Source organism: Chionomys nivalis, chromosome 26, assembly GCF_950005125.1.
Source record: "Chionomys nivalis chromosome 26, mChiNiv1.1, whole genome shotgun sequence".
Classification (NCBI taxonomy): domain Eukaryota; kingdom Metazoa; phylum Chordata; class Mammalia; order Rodentia; family Cricetidae; genus Chionomys; species Chionomys nivalis.
The window spans coordinates 27,556,933-27,578,673 of NC_080111.1; the positions used below are offsets into that span (position 1 = coordinate 27,556,933).

A 21,741-nucleotide genomic window follows, 5' to 3' on the forward strand; every position below is an offset into this window, starting at 1 on the left:
CAATGATGCAGAGAATAATTTCTTTGAAAATATTATGAAAGGAAGTCTCCAGGCACTAGATAAATTAAAACTGCTACTTTGAAGTAAATAGAATTATAACAAAAATCCTCAACAGTGAAGATGCGGCAAGTGGACAGCTTTAGGGCAGGGAATTTGGACTGCTCTTCAGTATCGAGAGGGAGGGGGAATGGACTGGGGGGAGGAGGAGTGGGGATGGGGGAGAGGAGTGGGGGGAGGGGGCAATGTGTGGGAGGAGGGGAGGGAAATGGGAAACGGGGAGCAGTTGGAAATTTTAATTAAAAAAGAATAAAAAAAAAAAAAAAGATCTGGCTTGACTCAACTGCTCCCCCTAGTGTACCGACAGTGTTCTTACCGTCATCGTATTTCTATGCCGGCCAAGAAAAGTAAATCTCTAAACTACTTTTACACTGTATTGTTTTATTAGGTAATGTTAAATCAAGTTCAAACACAAGAGAGTGGGAAAGATAATCTTTCTTTTTCGGGAGGAGGTGCTTATCTAAATCTTACTGACCCACATCAGATAATGACAAGAACAGTAGAGTCCCCAAACAGAAATATACACAGCTGAAGCTGCTTCCCCCAGCATTACTTCGCCTCCTAGTTGATGCTTTATGCACGTACAGTATGACTAGCTAGCAAGTCATTTTAAAAATACACTCTGGAGGCTAAGCATGGAATTGCATAAAATATTCAAGCAAAGTTCAAGAGTACAAAATTGGGTTCATGGAAGCATGGCAGGGATGTTCCCCTTTTATTTCCAGGACAGCCAGGGCTGTTACACAGAGGGAGACCCTGTCTCAAAAACAAAACAAAACAACCCAAAGAATTATGCCCACAGTTACTGATCTAGGTAAATAAAGGTGACTTCGCCGGTGCCTTTGTATGTACTGCACATTTAAAACTGCCAACTGCAAACATTCTTAAGAGAATCCAGTTTCCTTAATGAGCAGATGGATAACTCACCAGAACAACCTCAGAACAGGGCAGGGATGAGCCTGACCTGACCCTGTTTGATGTGCGTGGGCCTCGCTTTACCAGCCATGAGCTGGATTTTCCAGCTGTGTCTGTCCCCTGTGAGTTGGTGGTTTACCCTTTTACTTCTCACTTCTGAGCTTCCAAACCTCCCAAACTGTTCAGCTGTTAAAGACTTCCAAAGCAAGCAAACGTGTTCTTGGAATCTCACCCTTCCCTTCTCTGCAGAATATACACTAAGGCCTTTTCTCCAGCCAAAATAATAAAAGATCTTTAAAGTGGCTAAAATTCTTGGTGGATTGCACATACGTGCCAATGTCAGACAACTATAAATAGAGAGATTTGCAAGAGAAATAGCCTTCTTAATTCCAAGAAAATAAAACGGACTATTTCGAAGGCAGTTAAAAAAACAGGACATATTTTTATGAAATTCAGATTTGTCTCTATTTAGCCCCAAATCCCCTTTATGCAGGAAGAACTTCCTGGATCATACACTTTTAGTGTCTTTATCTTTAGTGATTATAATTTTTTATTTTCAGACTGATAATACTTTTCATTATGTTAAGGCTTTTTGGTTTGGATATACTGCATCTTTTGATATCTTCCTCTACCAATGCTTTGTTATTATACAATATTAAAAAATTTTTGAAGATAAATTATGCTTATGGACCTGGACATGGTAGAACTCAGAGGCAAAGGCAGGTGGATCTTTGTGAGTTTGAGGCCAGCCTGGTCTACAGAGTGAGTTCCTGGACAGTCAGAGCTTTTACACAGAGAAAGATCCTGTCTCGAAAACAAAACAAAACAAAAATTTATGCTCATAATTACTGATATAAGTGAAATCAGTTGAGTTTTTCACTGGTGTAACCTTGAGGAGATGTGGTCATTTTTCACTGGTATAACCTAGGGCAGATGTGGTCGCTTTTCACTGGTGTGATCTAGGGCAGATGTGGTCATTTTTCACTGGTATAACCTAGGGCAGATGTGGTTGTTTTTCACTGGTGTAACCTAGGGCAGATGTGGTTGTTTTTCACTGGTGTAATCTAGGGCAGATGTGGTCATTTTTCACTGGTATAACTTAGGGCAGATGTGGTCACTTTTCACTGGTGTAACCTAGGGCAGATGTGGTTGTTTTTCACTGGTGTAACCTAGGGCAGATGTGGTAGTTTTCTACTGGTGTGATCTAGGGCAGATGTGGTCGCTTTTCACTGGTGTAACCTAGGGCAGATGTGGTTGCTTTTCACTGGTGTGATCTAGGGCAGATGTGGTAGTTTTCTACTGGTGTGATCTAGGGTAGATGTGGTCGCTTTTCACTGGTGTAACCTAGGGCAGATGTGGTTGTTTTTCACTGGTGTGATCTAGGGCAGATGTGGTAGTTTTCTACTGGAGTAACCTAGGGCAGATGTGGTTGCTTTTCACTGGTGTAATCTAGGGCAGATGTGGTCATTTTTCACTGGTGTGACCTAGGGCAGATGTGGTCATTTTTCACTGGTATAACCTAGGGCAGATGTGGTCATTTTCTACGGGTGTGATCTAGGGCAGATGTGGTTCACACGTGAGCTGTATTACTTGTGAGAGCTATTTAGACTCAAGGATCTCTTTCTCAAGAAATCTCTGTTCACATTGGCTGGTTAGCACCCCCATAGTTTCCATGGCTTGGATAATGCCTACCTTTAAAGGCACTGTTACTTAGTTTTGAAACTTAATTTTGTTAATATTGTTACTTAATTTTATACCATGATTTTGAATAGCAATGTATCCATCATATATTAACCAAATAATCTGAATTCTTGGAAATTATTCTGAATCCATTACTATAGTACATCAATTACTTCAATTTAGTAATTATGCTCCAAATTAAAAAATATGGACAACAATAAAGACCCTAATAGAGACACACATGAATCTAATCTACATGGGAGGTAGAAAAGAGAAGATTTCCTGAGTAAACTGAGAGTATGGGGACCATAGAAGAGAGTAGAAGGGGATGGGAGAGGAAGGGAGGGGAGGGGAGAAAAACATATAGCTCAATAAAACAAAAAAGAAAAACTGATATCAATGATTCTCATGACCGAGGAAAGGTAGAGAGAGGAGCATTCCTTTTAACTGCAGACTTTCAGTATTTTTCAGTTTTATACCATGTGATTGAATTAAATTAACAAAATAAAATTAAAACCTCTTCCCTGAACAGTTAAAAAATATTCTACAACTTAAAAATAGATATTAGCATATATGCATTGTACAATGCGATAGGATTTCACATTTTCACTAAAATATATCATGTGCTTTACAACTCAGGTCCTAACAGCCAACTTAAGTCCTTGGTGTCCACCAATCTGTGAAGAGATAAAGGAAATGGGGTATGCAAACACAAAGGAGCTTTCTATATACATGAATAATGAAAATATAGGTACATAATAATGGACTGACACATTTTTAAAAAGTATCATGAAATTCATTGCTTTGTACAATAAACATATCCTAATAATTAAAAGAGCTACATGCATTACTTTTTTAAGAGAATGGTCATACTTTTCTAAATAATTAATTTAAAAAATGATTAAATCCTTCAAGTTATAATATATTCATCCCAAGGCTTTGTCACTATTAGGTGCCCACCAAGTCTGCTGACAGCATTGATTAAAAGCATTCTTGAATAAATTTTTTTTAATTCTTATTGTCATAATCGACAGTGCCCCAAATTAAAATGTCACAACAGTACAAAGACTGTTCTATCAGATTCCCTACAGACATGTTAGAATGGATGACGGCTTACTTCATCACAGGAGCTACAGTTTCGGCAGTGTGGCGTTTAAAGAGTAATTTAAAGCTACAGGGGACGACTCAGACTCAGCCTGTTCCAACTTCTAGTGTTCTAGGACCAGGCTGGAATGCAACAAAGACTCCTGGATGACTTGCAAACCCCAAGTTTTCCTTGTCAACTTCTCAGACCAACAAAACATTTCACTGACTTGTTATTTTGATGTGCGTAGGTATGTGTGGGCCACCACATGTGTGTGGAGGCCAGGGGACAACTTTATGGAGTCAGTCCCCTCCTTCCACCTTTATGTGGGTTCTGGGGATTCAATTAAAGTTGTTTGGCCAGTGTGGCAACCTTTGAATCATCACACTGACCTTCATACAATAAGATCAGATTAAATAAGAGAAATGAAAAAAGGTATCAAGGGATAAATTTACCTGTCCCCCAGTGTGCTTCAGAGGGGGAAATTAGGTTAACTGGGAAAAAGACAAAAGAAAGAAACATCCACTTTTGTCTACCTCAGTAATAGTCACCCATGCAAGAAAGCCCATTATTATAGTGTATTTTGTAAGTGTTACTCTGCCGATACTAAATGCCTCCCCGAATTTAGTTACAAGATGTACCAGAGTAGATTCTAGAATTTACAGTTCTCATACAATACCACATTGCTCTAAGAACCTGAACCCACACTGCCTGTTGGCTCTGTGTGAACATGGTGGACAGTACACAGTAAGGGTTAATTTGTGTTAAATGAATGGATGGGTCCAACATCAGTGAGTGAATCCATGCTGGGACAAACTCACTCAGTAAGCTAGAGAGAGAGAGGTAATGTGCACCATCTGTATACAGACTTACTTATTCCATGCTTGTCTGAGGCTTTTAGAACTGTACACGGTAAAGCGTTCTGAAATGAAAGAGAAAAACAGTAAGCAATCTTTGTATCAAGTGTATATATCACAAGTCTGTTGAAGAAAATAACTTGTTTATAATAGACAGCCTTACTACATAGCAAGCTTGTGGCAATCCTCCCTCCCGCCCCCCCCTCCCCCGCCTCCCAAGTCCTGGGTTCATGGCCATGTACCACCACACTCAAGAACATTCAGCTTTTTCAAGAGACACTGTTTGATTTGACTGTAGTTAGGCATGGAAGGACCATGCTCTTCAGATCAAGTAGTTTAAAAACAGTAAAACAGGAAGAACCTAATACTGACAACAATGGAATTGTTGTTTTAGGGGGAATTCTTTCATAATCTATTTTATTTACTAATTATTAAAGACTGAATTGAAAAAGTAAGTACAAATTACACTTTCAGAACCATATGCAGCTTTACAGACCAATAAATATCAGCACTGGACAAGAGAAGTTTGCTGATTATTCTACGGGAGTATCTTAGACCAAATGCAGTAATGCTGAGTCTCCGATCTTGCGCTACAAGGTACTCAGGCATGTTCAAAGCCAACCTGGGTTCAATGGTGTGTACTTTCAATGTACAATCAATTATGAGACTTTTAAATTAAAAATTATACCACGCTAAACAATGGACATGGAATTCACTCTAGTAATTTCAACTACTTCCTCTTTTTTTTCACTCCTGATAATATAACAATTGTTAGCTTTGATATGTCATTCCCCCTCCTCTCTGTCTCCTCTCTCTCTCTCATGTGTGTGTTTCTAGCTTTTTAAATAGGATATGTAGGAAATACTCCAAACATGTTTGGCATTTGATAACACCAAGTGAGTAGTCCTTCAATGAAGAAAATGTACAAACAATTGTTTTAAAACTGTGTAGCACTCCAGAGGACAAAGGACCACTGTGTATCTGCTGAACTCTGAGGTAGCTGTCCATTACACGTGATGCTTCAGTGGGCCCACTGGACAATTTCATTTGTTAGATGTACTCTGTAAGGCTTCATGGCATGTGGGGCTCATGTCTTGTATTTCAGCAGAAGCCGCACTGCTTTGCCCAACCACTGCTTCACAGATTTCACTTATCTTACTTGGTCATGATTTTAATTGGGGAACACTGGTTCTTATTCAGTCTAGAGATGGTTTTTAGGGTAAGTCAAGTTGCCCCATACACATACAGAGTTCCATATGAATAATAATGATTTGGTCAAGAATGGGTTGTGTAACATGTTAACAGTGGTGGTCTTGTCAACTTATAATAGAGGGTGAAATTCCTATTATCTGACAATGCTGTAATGTAATGTCAGTATATCTGTCACTTGTATACTTATGAGGACATTGTGCACACAAACCAACTGTGAAGACAGTTCATAAAACACTGCACATATATTACATAAAGTATAGATTCTGAAAAATGGCAGTGATAGTAACAGTAATAACTGTGTTATTAGTTCATATATTTACTACAGCATGCTTTCAACGGTTAAAGTCCTCCCTCCTTTATGCCCCTCTTCACAGCCTTGCTTGTGTGTCCATCTGTAGGGACATAGCCCCACCCATTGGGGGCGTGTTCGCCTCGGGCTAATGTTTACGGATAAATCTGCCGGGCGTGAGCCCAGCAGCCCTTTTTTGTCTTTTGCTCCGCCGCGGGAACCTGTGGTCCTGTAAGTCTATTTCCTTATTAAAGCTGTATATATCTATATAATCTGTCTACATTCATTTGCTCCGCCACATTTGGCGCCCAACGTGGGGCTATTTTGCCCCCGACCCGGCACAGGGGGGGCGCAAGCTCCACCTTTCCCGGCTAGTTGCCTGAGCTCAGGAAGGCGATTTACAGCGTGCTCCCTGCTCGCTTTCCCTTCCCCCACTCCAGGCCACTACGGTCGCAGAGCAGCAACCCCCACAGAGCAGTTAATAGCTCCCTGTTTCTTCCAAACCTTCACTGCCTGATTTAAGTGAAGCACCCGCGGTTTTGAAATAAAAGCCACCAACCCCTTTCCTTAACAGGCAGTACAATAATTTTTGTTTTGAGTTAATTGTTTCAGACCGGCTCTGGCTTAGACCACGTGGACTCAGGTGCATTTCTTTAGCCACCACTGGCAGGAAAACTTCATTACAGGTACATAATTTTCTTTTATAAATAAGAAAAATGTCTAAAAACATTACCATTCAAGACTTTAACAGCCTTTTAAGTTGTACCATGTGGGAGATTTTACAAAAAGTGTCTGTCAGCCCACAGATATGGATCTTTCTGGGATTCGTAGTTTTCCTTGGTACTGTATGGTTTGATAATAAAAATATGATAAAGTCTTTACGAGACGAGGTTAAACGCTTAAAAATAATTAAAAATGACAACAATCTTCTCAAAAATCAGTTTGAAGTTCTCCAGACAGAGAACAGATCTTTGTTTAACACAACTCGACAAACTAAAAAACGCTTAAAAACAATTGAGAATGACAACAATCTTCTCAAAAATCAGTTTGAAGTTCTCCAGGCAGAGAACAGATCTTTGTTTAACACAACTCGAGGAATAAGAAGGGGGATTAACTGGTTTTTTGGGATGATTGGTATTTGTGAATTACTGTTTATAGAAAATTGTACTGGTACTGTTTCTTGTATACTGATATGTTAAATATTAAATGTGAGTGTTCCTACCTCTATTTTTGTATGAGTATGCTTATAACTTTGTCTATATTGTATTGATACTTCTACCATATTACATTGTACATTTCTACCTCTGATACTATGACATTGTTTACAGTTGAAGATCATTGTCTTCATATATTGCACAGTTGTTTATTCTTTTAGTCTTCAAAGTTAGATAGGTATTGAGAATTATATGTTTGTCATATTTATTTTTAAGTTTATCAGGTCTTTTAGTTACATAGAGATTATATTTAGTATAGATAGTATGATCTTCAGCCTCTTCGAAGAGCTGTAAAAAATGGCCTTTAATCTAACCTAAAATTTCTATGCCAAAGAGACACAATTACTCCTGGCAACACCACTCTACTCCCGAGAGAACGTTGAGCACCAAAGACACTCCACTGGGAGTTTGTCTTCTTGGCAGAACTGGCCTTTGGGTTAAGAAAAGCCCATACCTCAACTTCTGACAAAGATACAAAATATCCCTAAGTGGATAAAACAGGATTGTCTTATCTTGCCAAGACAGGGTAGGATAGTCCTAAGAAAGTTCCTTGCCTTTAATAATGGTATGCCAGTTATGTTAGGCCTTAGCCAAAGTTGGTTGACTCAACATTACAAACGAGACTTTGGGTGATTGCCCAGGTAGTCAGTTGTCTCTGTCAATTGTTGCACATTTTGGATATCTCTCGATTGTTAAGTAATCTTTATTCCCTTCTCAGATCTTTGACGGAGTTAAAGATTATATAATTATAGTTACTCTCTATGTTATTTAGACTCCTTAAGATAAAATGTTTAGCAAAAGTTTTGTTCTCAATATTGTTTGTTATATTTATTATTTGTTATTATTGTATATAGTTGTATTTGGTTTGGTTCTATCTTATTTAGACAAAAGGGGGAGATGTAGGGACATAGCCCCACCCATTGGGGGCGTGTTCGCCTCGGGCTAATGTTTACGGATAAATCTGCCGGGCGTGAGCCCAGCAGCCCTTTTTTGTCTTTTGCTCCGCCGCGGGAACCTGTGGTCCTGTAAGTCTATTTCCTTATTAAAGCTGTATATATCTATATAATCTGTCTACATTCATTTGCTCCGCCACATCCATCCATGCAGATCTTTAGGAAATTGCACTGGCTAGTTTTATATAAACTTGACATAAGCTAGACTCATTTGAGAAGACGGAGACTCACTTGGGAAAATGACACCAGAAGACTGGCTGGCCTGTGGGAAAGCCCATGGTGTACTGATGTGGAAGGCTCAAGCAAGTGCCACCTCTATAAAGGTGGTCCTGGGATTTAAGGAAGCAGGCTGTGTCCTTTGCCTTACAGAGGCTTTTCTGTTGCAGAGGCCCCATTTATGGATTGTTGCTCTCAGTGTCTGTGCTGCTGGGGTTATATTTAGGAAGTGGTCTCCTGTGCCAATGTGTTCAAGGCTACTTTCCACTTTCTGTTCTGTCAGGTTCAGTGTAACTGGATTTATATTGAGGTCTGATCCACATGGACTTGAGTTTTGTGCATCGAAAAAGATATGGATCTATTTGCATTCTTCTACATGTTGACATCCAGTTATGCTAGGACCATTTATTTAAGATGCTTTTTATCTATTGTACAATTTTGGCTTCTTTGTCAAAATTCATGTGTTCATTGATATGTGGATTAATATCTGGGTCTTCAGTTTGAAGAACTATAGCTCTAGAGTAAAGAGTGAAGTCTGGGATGGTGCTATAAGACAAAATGGTAGCCTACAGAATGGGAAAACACCATCACCAAGCCCACATCTGACAGAGGTCTGATCTCCAAAATATATAAAGAACTCAAGAAACTAGACATCAAAATAGAAAATAATCCAATTTTAAAAATGGGTTACAGAGGACAGATCTTAACAGAGAATTCTCAACAGAAGAATCTCAAATGGCCAAGAGATATTTAAGGAATTGTTCAACATACTTAGTACTCAGGGAAATACAAATCAAAAAAACTCTAGATACCATATGATACCTGTCAAAATGGCTAAGATCAAAATCGCTGAGGACAGATGATGGAGAGGATGTAGAATACGGAGAACACTCCTCCACTGCTGACGGAGTGCAAACTTCTACATCCACTTAGGAAATCTAGATGGCAGTTTCTCAGAAAATTGGGAATCAATCTACCTCAAGACCCAGCAATACCATTCTTGGGCATCACCCAAAAGATGCTCAATCATACCACAAGAACACTTGCTCAACTATGTTCATGGCAGCATTATTCATAATAGCCAGAACCTGGAAATAACCTAGATGCCTCTCAACCAAAGAATGAATAAAGAAAATGTGGTACATTTACACAATGGAGCATTATTCAGCCGTGAAAAACTATGGCATCATGAAATTTGTGGGTAAATGGATGGAACTAGAAAAAATTATCCTGAGTGAGGTAACCCAGACTCAGAAAGACAAACATATGTACTCACTCATAAGTGGATATTAGACATAAAGCAAAAAGTGACCAGACTACAACCCACAGCTCCAGAGAAGCTAGCTAACGAGGAGGACCCTAAGAGAGATGTGTGGATGGTCCTAGGAAGGGATAATAGATGAGATCTCCTGGGTAAACTGGGGGGAGGAGGGATGGTAGAAGGGAGGGAATGGGGTGAGAACATGAGGGAATGAAATGGACAGAGGGAGAGAAATGAACGAGATATATTGATAGAGGGAGTCATGATGGGATTAGAGAGAACCCTTTTGCTAGGGAAATTTCCAGGAATCCATAAGAATGACCACAGTTTAGTCTCCTGGCAATAGTGGAGGGTGACTGAATTGGCCTGCTCTGTTAATAAGATTGGTGACTGCCCTAATTGTCATCATAGAACCAGTAACTGACGGAAGCAGATGTAGAGATCCACAGCCAAGAACTGAGCTCTGAGAGTCCAGTCAAAGAGAGCAAGGGGTATGGGGTAGGGGTCAAGATCATGACTGAGAAACCCACAGAGACAGCTGACCTAAACTCCTGGGAGCTCATGGACTTGACCCACAGCTGGGGAGCCCATATGGGACCAAACTAGCCCGCTGTGGGTGACAGTTGTGTGGCTTGATCTGTTTGTGGAGCCCCCTAGCAGTGGGAACAGGATCTATCCCTGGTGCATAAATTGGTTTTTTGGAGCCTTTTCCCTATGGTAAAATGCCTTGCTCAGCCTTGATGCAGAGGGGAGGGGCTTGGTCCTGCTTTAACTTGCTTTGATGTGCTAGGCTTTTGTTGACTCCCCATGGGAGGCCTTACTCTTTCTGGGAAGTGGGATGGGATTGGGTGGAGGAGAGGGAGGAGCAGGAGGAAGGGTGGGAGGGGCAACTGTGGTTGGTATGTAAAATGGACAAAATATTTTTAAAAAGAGAAAAAGAAAAAAAAAACAAAGAAAGCAAGCTGAACAAGGCTTGAGGAGCAAGCCAGAAATTAGTACTCCTCCATGATCTCTGTATCAGTTCCTGCCCTGGCTGAGTTCCTCCCTGACTTTCCTCATTGGTTAACTGTTACCTAGAAGTGTAAATGAAATAAATTAAAATAAAATTTTTCCTCCCAAGTTGTTTTTGATCATGGTATTTCAACACAGCAACAGAAACCCTAATTAAGAAAGAAATATTCCAGGCATTGTGATCACAGGAAGTTCCAGCTCCTTGAGCATTATGGCCTCTGAAGACCTCTGCAGGGACAGGATGTGGTGCTGAAGCCAGGGCTTCATGCTGATGCTGATGGCCCTGACCCTGTGCAGCTCTCTCAATGATCACATCTTAATTTGTAACAGGAACACTTGAAAAGCAACAAAACAAGAAGAAATGACTTTTAGGGCTGAGGGGATGAATCCTAGAACCCATTTAAGAAAAGCTGGGTGTGGTGGCAAAAATTGCAAACCCTTCATTAGAGAGGCAGGGACAAGCGGATTCCTGGGATTAGCTGGCTGGTCAGTCAAGCCTACCTGGTGAGCCCCAGACCAGAGAGAAACTATGTCTCAAAAAAGAAAAACATTGTGAATTGAGGAGTGTTGCAGGACTTCCTAAGGGTGCTCCTCTCTCTCTCTCTCTCTCTCTCTCTCTCTCTCTCTCTCTCTCTCTCTCTCTCTCTCTCTCTCTCTCTCTCTCTCTCTCTTTCCCTCCCTCTCTCTCTCTCCCTCTCTCCCTCTCTCCCTCTCTCCCTCCCTCTTTCTCTCTCTCTCTCTCTCTCTCCCTCCCTCTCCCCCTCTCCCTCTCTCCCTCTCCTTCTCTCTCTGTCCCTAAACACAAATCTCTACATGTTTGTTTGTTGAGATAGTTCCTCTGTATATAGCACTGGCTGTCCTGCAACTCACTCTGTAGACCAGACTGGCCTAGAACTCACAGATATCCACCTGCCTCTGCCACCTGAGACTGGGATTAAAGGTGGGTAGCACATGGCTACCCCCACACAAATGTTTTAAATAGACAAAATAGACAAAACTTCTAGGTAACTGAGAATAGAGTTCAGTTGGCACAGTACTTGTCTGGACTGCACAAGACCTCAGACTCAACCCTCATCAAGGCATAACCTGGGCATGGGGGTACATCCTGTAACCTTAGCAGTTGGGAAATGTAGGCAAGATGATCAGTAGTTTAAGCTATTTTAAGCTACTGATATCAATGCCAGCCCAGGATACATGGGCTTTTTTATTATAAACAAAATAACAAGGAAAGAATCTTTTATATAAGGATATGTATTGTGCCTTAAGTTAAGTATTATAAGTCTAAAAAAATGTTTTTAAAATGAAAATCTAAATTATAAAAGCTATAATAAACTGGTTTCTGTAAATTAGTGCAGCCTAAGTGTAGAGGACTGAGAAGCTCACAGCAGAGGGCTACCATGTCATCAGTGTTCACACTGCATTCACTCACTGACACAGAGGACAAATTCTAGTCGGAAAAACTTCATTTATAGTAAGTGTTCTACATAGGGGTATGTCATTTATTACCTTTTATATTACATTTCTGCTATACTTTTTTGTGTTATATACTCAGACATACAAATACTGTGTTATAATCACCTACAATGCTCAATATGACAACATGTTGTAACACATATGCAGCCTAACAGCGATAACAACATATAGTCCAGGCATAGAAGGTGATACTATCTAGGTCTATGTAAGAACATTCCATGATGGTCACACACACACACACACACACACACACACAAATTGCCTAGCCATTTCTCAAAATATATTATTGTAGTTAAGCATGAGTGTGTGTATGTATATAAATTTAAATGTACAGATCTGTACTAAATTTCTAATGTTGCATAGTCCTTGACTTGTTTGTTCAAAGAAGACAGACAATAATGGTAGGTGTGTGTTATTCACTAACCTAACAATCATTCTCCAGTAATTTGAAATTACTCCTTTACACTATGCTAAGGTCTGAAATACACAAGAGCCTAGATTTCTTCATGTTCATCTGTTTATGCTAGTGCTGTTTTATCTTAACCACAATACTTCATGCTTTTGCTTTTTGTTTTTCGAGACAGGTTTCTCTGTAACTTTGGAGCCTGTTCTGGAACTAGCTCTTGTGGAATAGGCTAGTCTTGAACTCACAGAGATCCGTCTGTCTCTGCCTCCCGAATGCTGCGATTAAAGGTGTGCGCCACCACTGCCAGGCTCCTCACGTTTTCTTTTAAAAGCTCTTTTTCTTATCAGCATTTGTCTTTCTTATATAAATAGCTACTACCTCATATAAGTATTGATAAAATAAAAGTGTTTTATGTTTTCTTCGTTTAACATTGTTATTAAATAACTATATAATATATCAAGTATGGTTTACAAAGGCAAATGCTTTTGAAATTATATTGTCATTTGGGTTTATTTGTGCAAATTGTCTATTGTTAAACATATCCAGATTTATTTTTAAATTGCTATGAAATGCTTAAGCAACTGCTTTACTTCAACCATAAAAAAACAATGCCAAATGAGTCTGAAGAATTGGGTATTACAGTGACCAAGTGGAGAGACATGTCCAGTCCCTGCAGAGCACGGGTGTGGATCGACTGCACAGAACTTCTTGGGGACATGAAACGTTCTCGATATGGACAGTGGAAATGATTCCATGTTGTTGCGAATTATGCCCCCATAGTAACTCAGGTAGTGATGTGATGTACATCAACACAACACTAACAGAAGCATACACTGGAGCCTGAGTCGCAGTAAGAAAAACTTAGCAGAAAAATCCTGAACATTTCTTTATTCGTCAGCTCCACACTACTCTCCACAGATGGCGCTCATGCTAGGAATCCAGAAAGGAGCACAATGGAAAAGACGTCATTCCTACCAGGTCGCCCTTTTCCTCAAGGTCAAGAGAGATGGGGAGTTAAGTGTCAACACTGTCATTCATGGCTACAAACACTACCACAAAGGAAATGAACATGCTGGTTTTGAAAAGTGTTTGTCAAACAAGGAGCCTACTGAGTGGTGTACCTGAAGGCCTTCTGGGTGGGGAGTGAAGGCAGGCCAGTCTTTTTTATTATTTATTTATTTATTTATTTATTTATCTATCTATTTATTTAGTTAGTTTTTCAAGACAGGGTTTCTCTGTGGCTTTGGAGCCTGTCCTGGAACTAGCTCTTGTAGACAGGCCGGCCTTGAACTCACAGAGATCCGCCTGCTTCTGCCCCCCAAGTACTGGGATTAAAGGCGTGCGCCACGACTGCCTGGCAGGCAGGCCAGTCTTAAACAAATCACTGAACCAGCCAAATATGCTGGAAATCTTTATGGAATTCCCAGCAGGGCGGAGTTGTCTGAAAGGACAAAATACAACCTTTGTTCTTGTGCACATCATTCAGGAACAGCACACAACTTATGTTTCCAGACTGACTGATTTCTTTTAATTGATTAATATTGAGCAGGTTTAATTTAGTTTAAGATCAGCTGATGCCTCCGTCAGTACTATCTTGTCAGCACTGTCTGTTTCTACTGTGACGGAGGAAATCTAAATGACTTACACTACTTGTTACAGGATGTTCCATGCCTAAGAGTACGATCAGATTAGAAAAGCAAACACACACACACACACACACAGAGAGAGAGAGAGAGAGCGAGAGAGAGAGAGAGAGAGAGAGAGAGAGAGAGAGAGAGAGAGAGAGAGAGAGAGCTTTCTATCTCCAAACCAGAGTGTACTAAAAAGGAGTGGCTGGAAGAACTGTACAGTTGTCTACCCCACATCCCCACATCCCTCTCTCTCTCTCTCCATCCATCCATCCATCCATCCATCCATCCATCCATCCATCCACCCACCCAACCACCCTCTCACCCACCCACCCACCTACCATTCCATAACCACAGTACCTCATGCTTTCTACAAAGAACATCATTTTCTTATTAGCATATGTCTTACATAAACTGCTACCCCGCTATATAAGTGCATGGAGAGTCAGGCAGACTTCTTTGGACTGAGGACACAGAAGGGAACCAAATAGAAAGGCTTCCTACTAATAGGGACCTGGCTCTCCAGGGTGGGTATGCAAAACTGGAGTGGGCTGAAGGCCAGGGCAGCTGAAGCAGAGAATGCGGAGGAGAGGAAGAAGGGAATATCTGATATCTGATAACAGCCCTAGCTGTCCTGGAACCAGCTCTTGTAGACCAGGCTGGCCTCAAACTCATAGAGATCCGCCTGCCTCTGCCTCCTGAGTGCTGGGATTAAAGGCACGCGCCACCACCATCTGACCCATTTTTTCCTTTAAGGACCACAGAGGCCATTCGATTCTTTCATTTGGAGAATGGGACAACAACTGTCTGGGAGTGAGAGCAAAAACAGGGTCAGAATCTGAAAATGCTCTGAAAGGAAGACCAGGGAGGTTTACTGATGGTGGTGCCACAGAGAGGTGGGAGTCAAGATGGCCAGCAGAGCACCTAACTGTCCTTAACTTTTCAGGATTTGAAGGCATTGGCATTTCGTGCAAAAGTTAAATAGAGCTTGGAGAATAGGTTTATCTCTCTGTAAGGATTCAAAATGTAGCGTCAGAGTTAGTACTCAAACCGGTACATGTGTTAGTGTCCTGTAGTGTATAAGGCACAGGTGAGCAAGAAAAAGAACAGGAGCCAGACATTAAGTTACAGTGGTGTGCAGAGCCAACCATCCTTCTGATTGCAGATATTCATTGTTCCGAAGACATGTTCCTCAACAGTATCTATCTATCTATATCTATATAGATATACAATGTATAACTTCTGATTTACTCTTCACTGGACAGCATTATAAAGGGCAGTGGAATTCAGGCACTTAGTGTAGTAGAACCAACTGAAGGGTTGTTCTCTGAGAATGAAATGACGAGGAAAGGAGACATGGGAACAATAGCTCTTTGTTAAAGATTTTAGAAAAACAGCATCTAAAGTCTGACATTAGGAAGGCAAGACATATTTCAAAAGTCAATAACACTAAATGACCTTGTAAAACAAATTTGATTATCTTGACTTTGTAGTCCCTACAAAGCAATGTGAATAATTCTCTATCTTTCAAGATGCACAGGAATTCTATTACAGACAAAACCAACACAATCTTGCATTCATTAGTAAATTATTATTCTCACCAATTAGTGACTACTCACGGACACTAGTTTTAAGCAAGGCCTCAATTTAGCGCTTGACAAGATTTTTTTAGAAATGTCATTTTCAGCTGGGTATAAGAGACACAGTGAAAGCAAAATGTGTCACATGACACAGGGGTAAAAACAATAAAATATGAAGCTTCTTTGGTACATCTGCATCAGCATTTACATAAAATCTCCATTCTGACAGCAGATATTTCCCGCGAGCTTGTCAGTGTGTCAGGAGATGCATGGGGCACACTGAACTGATTTCAGTTCAGACCTGTGTGCATAAGTGTGAAATTACAGACACGGGGTGGGAAAGCTTCCCCATGGATACAGACACAGGATGAGGGGAAGCTTCCCCATGGATACAGATACGGGGTGGGAAAGCTTCCCAATGGATACAGACAAAGCTCCCAAAGTCAGAGTGACTAAGCAGAGGTGCCACTTTTCCACACGAAGACAAAATAAACTCAAGAATCTGCAGTGAACCCAGCAATACGCAGGCTTTCCGGTACCCCACATCTTAACTAGTGAGATGCACAGCTTTAAGAGCAAGCGTATCTAGTATCTGGAAGCCAAAATAAGCTTAAATGAATGCTCAGGATCAGAAACTGGTGTATTTTACAACAGAAACGACCGTACAGAGAATGCTATCTGATTATTCGAGTATCTGCATATGCATGTGCTCACTGTTCACCTTCAGTGGAATGTGCTCACACTTTCTTCTGCCTGGTGGCTCGCTCTTCCCTATCACGTTTAGAGTGTCCTTAAAGCTCTGGCTAAGGCAGCTTCACCAAGGAGTGCAATTAATTTAAACCTGCAGGCTGATTTTCACCTTCTCCTCTTATTCCTCTTATTGTAGAGGATGAACGCAGCACAGCAGGGGACTGGGGGGTGGGGTGGGAGGGAAGAGCCCTCGAGAAGAAAAGACTTGCTAGGCAACATGACTCAGGGGACAGAGGACGGGAAAGGTCTCCCTCCAACCCAGTGCCTGTGCCCTACAACAGGAAAGCAGCTGGAGAGCAACGCTACATATGTAAAGTTCTACAGCTTCAAAGCACTTGACCTGACATGGCTTGAAGCAGACTCTAACCTTCCTGAAGACAAAGCCCCAACTAGATTTTATGCATGTGCTCACAGGTCCACATCATGTCATCCGAGCAGTTAATTCTCAGTTCATTCTTTCCTTGCTCTTCTCCTCCACGTTTCTGTAACTTACAAGATAGTGCTGTGTTTAGAACCTCAACAACACGAGGCTACGTTGAGTAAAAACAACCAACCAATTCCAAAACGTGCAAAAGATACGAATGGTGGAACGTGGGTATTTTTCTCTTGGGAAGAGTGAACAAGGAGAAGAGTAGCACAAAGGTCATTAAAATGTTTCACAAATGGATTTGATATTGTATAACATATTAGTACCACAGAATCACAACTTGACTATAACTTTATATAAAAAGAATATGCAATGTACATATGTATATAGTAGCATATATATAAATATATATTCCAATTAAACACAAAGGAAATCAGAAGAACATTAAACACAAATGAAAAGGGAAAAAGGCAACGAATCTGGAAGCAAGTGACGGTGAGTGCATGTGATAATTAGAAGGCGGGAAAAGGAGAGGAGATATGATATAATTATGCTATAATCTCAAAAGGTAATAAAAATGTTTAAAAATTATGTTCAAACTGCCATGTATCTGTTGTGCTAGTCATTCTATAGAATTGAGTTCTCTCCAACTATTTACAATCTGAATTTAAAATTATTTAAATTTTAGTAGATGCACTTGATGGAGAAACTCTGTCAATAGTCATCTATGCTTGTCATATTTATAATTAGACTAATCAGGTTAGTCTTTAGATACATAGAGATTGTATTCAGTATAGATAGATAATCTTCAACCTCTTCAAAGAGCTGTAGAAAATGGCATTTAATCTAACTTAGAGTTCCGTGGTAGTGAGACACAGTCGCTCCTGGCAACACCAATCTATTCCCGAGAGAATTTTGAGCACCAAAGACACTCCACCTGGAGCCTTTCTTCTTGTCAAACTGGCCTTTGGGCAAAGAAATGCCCATACCTCAACCACTGACAGAGATACAGAGTATCCATAAATGGATAAAACAGGACTGTCATATCCTGCTAAGACAGGGTAAGATAGTTTTGAAAAGTTTCTTGCCTTTGAAAATGGTATGTCAGTTATGCTAGGCCTTAGCCAAAGTTAGTTGCTTCAACATTGCAAATGAGACTTTGGGTGATTGCCCACGTAGCCAGTTGTCTCTGTTATTTGTTGTACATTTTGGAAGTTTCTCGATTGCACTTCCTGTTCACTCAAGTAATATCGTTTCCCTTCTCAAATCTTCAATGGAGTTAAAGATTAGATAATTGTAGTTACCTTCCTCATGATTTAGCCAAGCTTAATTTCAATGCAATATTTAGACTCCTTGAAATAGAATGTTTAGTAAAACTTTTGTTATGTGTTCCTTGCTTAATATTGTTTATTGTTTGTAATTTTATATTTGGTATCTGTTCCTATTGTATATAGTTGTATTGGGTTTGGATCGACCTTGTGTAAACAAAAGGGGGAGATGATGGGGAAACTCTGTCAACCAATCACATCTAGTTAAGGTGTGGCTACCTGGAACCCAGGAAGAAAAACTAGCAGGACCCAGATGCACCTTCTCTCTGCACAGCTCCCTCGGGACAGATAGGAAGTCGGACCTCCCACTCTTGTAGTGTGAGTTTCCCCTTATAACCATTAAGATATAATTGTTATTCTTGAACTGACCTGGTTATTTATCATACTGACCTAATTTGCAACATGCACTGTTAAACTGGTAACAAAGTGGCCAGCATTTAAGCAAAAATACAGGGCCACCCTGGAGGCCGCTCTCATCTGACAGAGACAGTGAGAGATCCCAGCTCTTCTCTTGGGATTGCTTCAGCAGAGGGAAACGGTTTGGCTAATTTTATGTTTGTATAACAGACAATCCCCTCAAATTCCTTTGCATAGGAGTCACAACGGCCCATTCATTCTCAGTCATCCACAAGCACATAGTGGAGGTCTTTCAAGTGTCAGGTGCTATACAGCAGGGAACAAAACAGTTAGAAGTAGCAATGGGCACTTACCCAAAGCAACACGGTGGGCCCCCAGCAGAGGAAAACAGAAAACCAGACTCACACGTGTTCATGAGTATCAGGATGGTTATTTTATATTCTGGTATTAGGAAAGCCAAGCAAGACATGAACATTTCAGTTGGGGTTCCAGTTCAGCTATTGTAAAAGCTATATCCCACAGTCTCTGGAGTACAGGTATCGGAAAATTCACAGATACCAGAAGAAAGCTCACTTTGAAGAGAAAGTGTCAGTCTACTCTAAACTCTGAGGATTATAGTTATATTAATGCCAAAATACCACAGTGATCACAAGAGGCATTCTAGAAACACTACTTTTGTTGTGTGACTATAATTCCTGTCTTTAAAGGACTTGAAATCCCCCAATATATCATGGTTGAGAGCTGACAGATGCCTGGCTAGAGCATTCAGAGGCTTTTACATGGTACATGCATTCTAACCTGACTGCCAGGCCTCATTGCTATGCAGAGGGCCATGGTAAGATGCTGGCACAAAACTCAAGTCCATACAGATTAAAGACCTCAACATAAAACCAACCACACTTGTTGAAATAGGAGCGGCAGGGCTGCGTCCCCGGCACCCAGCCGCCCGTATGGCTAGCTTATGCCCCGAAATAATTACACGGAAACTGTATTCTTTTGAACACTGCCTGGCCCATTAGTTCCAGCCTCTTATTGGCTAGCTCTTACATATTGATCTAACCCATTTTTAATATTCTGTGTAGTTCCACGAGCCAGCTTACCAGGAAAGATCTTAACCTGCGTCTGTCTGGAGTGGGAGAATCATGGCGACTCACTGACTCGGCTTCTTTCTCCCAGCCTTTTGTTTTGTTTACTCCACCCACCTAAGGGTTGGCCTATCAAATGGGCCTAGGCAGTTTCTTTATTAATTAACCAATGAAAGCAACAGATTAATACAAGACCCACCTCCATCATTTCCCCTTTTTCTGTTTAAACAAAAAAGAAAGGCTTTCACTTTAACATAGTAAGATTACATATAACAAAACAGTTATCAAACAAGAATTACAGTTACAATATTTATATCTACTTTATCTTTTATCATAACTAAGGAAAACTATAACTAACCATTCTTCAACTCCATCAAAGACTCCAGAAGGATATAATATTACCTAAGTAAACAAGAAATAAGAAAACTCTAGAAATGACAGAGACATCTTGCTGCCTGGACAGTCACCCAAAGTTCTTTTGTACTGTTGGGGCATCCATCTTCAGCCTTCAGGCCCATAGTATCCAGCAGACATTTTCATCAAGCAGGAAATTCCAAAGCCAGTTTAGTCACTTTTTGCTGTGTCCTGTAGAATGTCTCGCAGACTCTTTCATGAGTCAGGAACCCCGAAAAACCATCTCACCTTTAGGCAAGTTTAGCAGTCCTCTTTCTGCGAGTTCTCTGTGTCCAGTTTATGCACCAGTCCAGACAAGAGCAGTTTCTTGCCCAAATGGCTATCAAACTCCTTAAGGAGCCTCTTCAGTGCCCATCTTCCTCTTGAAGTAGATTGGTGCTGCCAGGAGCAGACGTGTCTCATTGTCATGAAAACCCTAAGTTATTAAAACATTAAATGCCATATTCTGCAGTCTTTGAAAGATATGAAGAATGCCTATCTAGCTGAAATATATCTCTATATATCTAGAAAATCTAACTAACATGACTACAAGCTTGGCTATTGATGATTATCCATTAGCAACCTATATTTCCTAATTATGCATTATACTTTTAAAATAAACTACACAATCACAATACCTTAATCAAGATCAGAAATACATATACATATAACAAAATTAACCTTAAAATCCACACCAATGCAAATTATTCATATCTATATCACACACTAAACCACACAGAAGAGAAAGCGGGAAGTACACATGAACACATTGGCATAGGAGACCGCTTCCCTAAGTATAACTCCAGTAGCACAGACACTGAGAGAAACAATTAATCAATGAGACCTCCTGAAACTGAGACGTTTCTGTAAAGCAAAGGACATGGTCAGCAAGACCAAAGGACAGCCTACAGAATGGGAAAAGATCTTCACCAACTCCACATTGGACAGAGAGGGCTGATCTTCAAAATATACAAAGAACTCAAGAAATTGGTCATCAAAAGAATACATAATCCAATAAAAAACTGAGTACAGACTCTCAACAGAGGAGTATAAAATGGCTGAAAGATACTTACGGAAATGTTCAACATCCTTAGTCATCAGAGAAATGCAAATCAAAACAACTCTAAGATTCTATCTTACACCTGTAAGAATGGCCAAGATCAAAAACACTGATGACAGCTTATGCTGGAGAGGTTGTGAGGAGAAGGGAACACTCCTGCATTGCTGGTGGGAGCGCAAACTAGTACAGTTGCTTTGGATATCAGTATGGTAATTTCTCAGAAAATTAGGAAACAACCTACCTCAAAACCCAAAAATACCACTTTTGGGCATATACCCAAAGGATGCTCAATCATACTACAAGGAGATATTTTCAACTATGTTCATAGCAGCATTATTTGTCATAGACAGAACCAGGAAACAACCTAAATGCCCTTTGATCAAAGAATGGATAAGGAAAATGTGGTACATTTACACAATGGAGTACTACATGGTGGAAAAAATAACATCTTACAATTTGCAGGCAAATTGATGGATCTAGAAAACATAATATTGAGTGAGGTATTCCAGACCCAGAAAGTCAAATAATATATACTCACTCATAAGTGGCTTTTAGACCTAAAGCA

General features: G+C 40.3%; 1 protein-coding gene across 5 annotated transcripts in view; it reads right to left on the reverse strand.

The window, feature by feature from the left end:
* Cdk14 (cyclin dependent kinase 14) overlaps positions 1 to 21,741 on the reverse strand; it is a 617,691-nt gene that overhangs the window by 102,940 nt on the left and 493,010 nt on the right. For all 5 annotated transcript variants that reach the window (XM_057758883.1, XM_057758884.1, XM_057758887.1 and 2 more), the window contains one exon: positions 4,610 to 4,658. In XM_057758883.1, coding sequence (XP_057614866.1) covers positions 4,610 to 4,658 — 49 coding nt within the window. The remainder of the gene's footprint in view (positions 1 to 4,609; positions 4,659 to 21,741) is intronic.